This window comes from Euphorbia lathyris, chromosome 7 (genome assembly GCF_963576675.1).
Source record: "Euphorbia lathyris chromosome 7, ddEupLath1.1, whole genome shotgun sequence".
In the NCBI taxonomy this organism is placed as follows: Eukaryota; Viridiplantae; Streptophyta; class Magnoliopsida; order Malpighiales; family Euphorbiaceae; genus Euphorbia; species Euphorbia lathyris.
In genome coordinates, this window is record NC_088916.1 from 75,025,288 (window position 1) to 75,027,912 (window position 2,625).

The window sequence follows — 2,625 nt, forward strand, 5'->3', positions numbered from 1 at the left end:
TAAATAGAGCAAAACCTTGTTTTTTGACAATGATATTATAGAGATAAAAATAATATTAAAAAAGGAACATGTTTTATTGAAATAAGAAGTACAATTTTGTTCAATGTCAAATAACTATACAAACAGTTGTTTATGAAAAGTTCCAAAAAAAAAAAATTTGTGAAAAGTTCCGAAACGCAATTGTTTCCATAAAAACGTTAAACTTTGATGTTTTTTTAAACCTAATCGAACATTATATTTCCTGTGATTTGATTAAAACACCTCTAAAAAATTGAAACAAACATTCTCTTAATGCCAAATAAGTTGGAGCATACGCTTAAAAAAAATGAGAAATGTTACTGTGAATTTGGATCAGTAGTAGTCATTCCATTCAAATAATGTCTCATCAACAGTTGGGATCACGTGGCATCACCTCCATGAGAGATAAGACATCACTTGGATATATTCTATTCCATACATTATTGAGCATAAAGAAGAAATAATAACAATATCTTCAAAGATAAGAATATACCTTAAAATTAGTATAATCGAATCTAGCATTTCTTAATAAATTCTTCTATTATTTATAGGGTGGATTTGAGCAAAATATACATAGATTGATTATAAACAAACCCAATGGCAATGGCTCAAGCTGAATCCATCTCGGCAGAAATTGAGACATTAAGCCATGTTATGAGCCTTCTTGAAGCCTTTAGAGCCTTCGATTCCAACTATGATGGCTTCATTACCTGTAAGTATTCGTTTTCGTTTGTTTCTATTTTTCGAAACTGTCTTTTACTTTTCAATATTAAATAGGAGATAATTATTTGATAAAATTCTCAAAACAACTGCTTTTTATAGAAAAAACAATTAATATCTACTACGTAAAAACAACAATAAACAGGAACAGCTGAAACAAACGGACTCTAAGGGTCTGTTTGTTTATCGTACTGTTTGCTGTTGGAAAATTCTGTTTTTCTAAAATGCAAGAATTCTCTGTTTTTGTAAAAAGCTGGTCTAAAAAGCAAAAAGAATGTCACTAATCAAAACAAAAAAAAACTCTCCATTTCGAAGTGAAAAGGCAAATAAGAGCACATGGCCAGTCTTGACAATTTAAGGGTCGTAGCCATATAAACCAATAAGGACCCTTTTAATATAAAATTTACCAATTAAAGTATAAAGGTTGGGAAACCATTTTAATTTTTTTATCAATGAGTTTTTAAAAAGAATTAGACCATCCTTTATGATTTTTCGCTATCTTTATTAGAAAAAAATTAACTTTCATACATACATATAACACTGAAAAAAAGTAGGGCCCCCTCCAGCACTGGACCGGCCGTGTAGGAACATGGAAATGAGCAACCAAACACCGCCTAAATTTTAAACTTTTTATAAAATTAAAGCAAATATATCATTACTGGACGTTATTATTATTAGAATAAAGTAAAAAAGAATGGTTCTCGTTAGCCTAAACTGATAGTTAAAGTTCAAGAATAGCTTTTATTATAATCTCTGAAATGCGAAAACCTGGATTGATACTCCGAACTACAGGTGCGGAGCTGGGTGGAATTTTGGGTTCACTGGGTTACAGAGCGAGTGAAGAAGATGTGAGGGAAATGATGCAGCAAGGGGACAAGAACAAGGATGGTCTTTTAAGCACACAAGAGTTTTTGGACATGAACACTAAAGACATGGAACTTTGTGGTTTGACTAACTTTCTTAAAACTGCTTTTGATGCTTTTAATGTTGACGGCGCCGTCGATGAAGCTGTCACGGCGGAGGAGCTATATCAAGTGACAGGGAATGGTGAATTTCAGCTGTCTTTTGAAGATTGCCAAGACATTCTTGCTTCTATGGATGGAGATGGAGATGGTGTTGTTAGCTTTCAAGACTTTAAACTTATAGTTAACTCTCTTGTGTGAAACTTGTAGTTACAAGTGACAATTTCGGTTATCGTATAAAAAAAATTAAAACTGTATCATGTTATCAATATGTTTTATATGATATAAATGTAAGAAAAATAATTGTGTAAATCGGATTGTCTCTTTAAATTATGTTATTCACAGTTAGATAATCTTATTCAGAATGTAATTAAAACGCATCATCTCTTCTTGGAGATGTATTTAATGTGAATCGAGGTTTAGTCACAGCTCTCACAAACTTACCTTATGTTAACAACTAATATCTATATCGTAATTTTAAGAACCAATTCAAATCGATCTGTTCGATTAGAACCGATCAATTTCTGCTTCGGTTGAAGTTAAAGGTTGTGGTTTTTGCTATTAAAAAAGGTTTTGATCTTGACTATACTAATTTATGGATTGAGAGTGATTCAACATATGTTGTTCATTTGCTCCAGAATCGGGAAGCAGTTGTCTCGTGGTCCTTGAGGGGTGACTGGAGAGCTTGTCTCGACACTCTTACTAGTATGACTGTTGTTATTTCACACGTCTACAGAGAAGGAAATCAAGTGGCGGGTGCACTTGCTAATTTTGGTCGGATCAGTACTGAGCATCTTTGGTGGGATACGCACCCTCCTTTCTGTTCCAGTTTCGTTGCTGACAATCGTCGAGGACGAGATCTATATCGGTTTTGTTAGCTTCTTGCTTTGTTTTTTATGTTTTCTTTTTTTATTTGTTGCTTTTC

The 2,625-nt window shown here is 32.9% G+C and overlaps 1 protein-coding gene across 1 annotated transcript; it reads left to right on the plus strand.

The window, feature by feature from the left end:
• The first annotated feature begins 593 nt into the window (after window positions 1-593).
• On the plus strand, window positions 594-2,012 carry LOC136235915 (probable calcium-binding protein CML29). The gene is made up of 2 exons (XM_066026000.1): window positions 594-730; window positions 1,531-2,012. Exons 1-2 carry the CDS (start codon window positions 616-618, stop codon window positions 1,899-1,901), a joined length of 486 nt encoding a protein of 161 aa, XP_065882072.1. The 5' UTR covers window positions 594-615; the 3' UTR covers window positions 1,902-2,012.
• The last annotated feature ends 613 nt before the right edge of the window (window positions 2,013-2,625 follow it).

What these genes read in the sequence shown, in the direction of transcription:
- LOC136235915 (XM_066026000.1), top strand. Translation starts at nt 616, where the DNA reads ATGGCAATGGCTCAAGCTGAATCCATCTCGGCAGAAATTGAGACATTA. An exon ending in CTATGATGGCTTCATTACCT is followed by an intron (nt 731 to 1,530) that starts GTAAGTATTCGT and finishes TCCGAACTACAG; the next exon opens with GTGCGGAGCTGGGTGGAATT.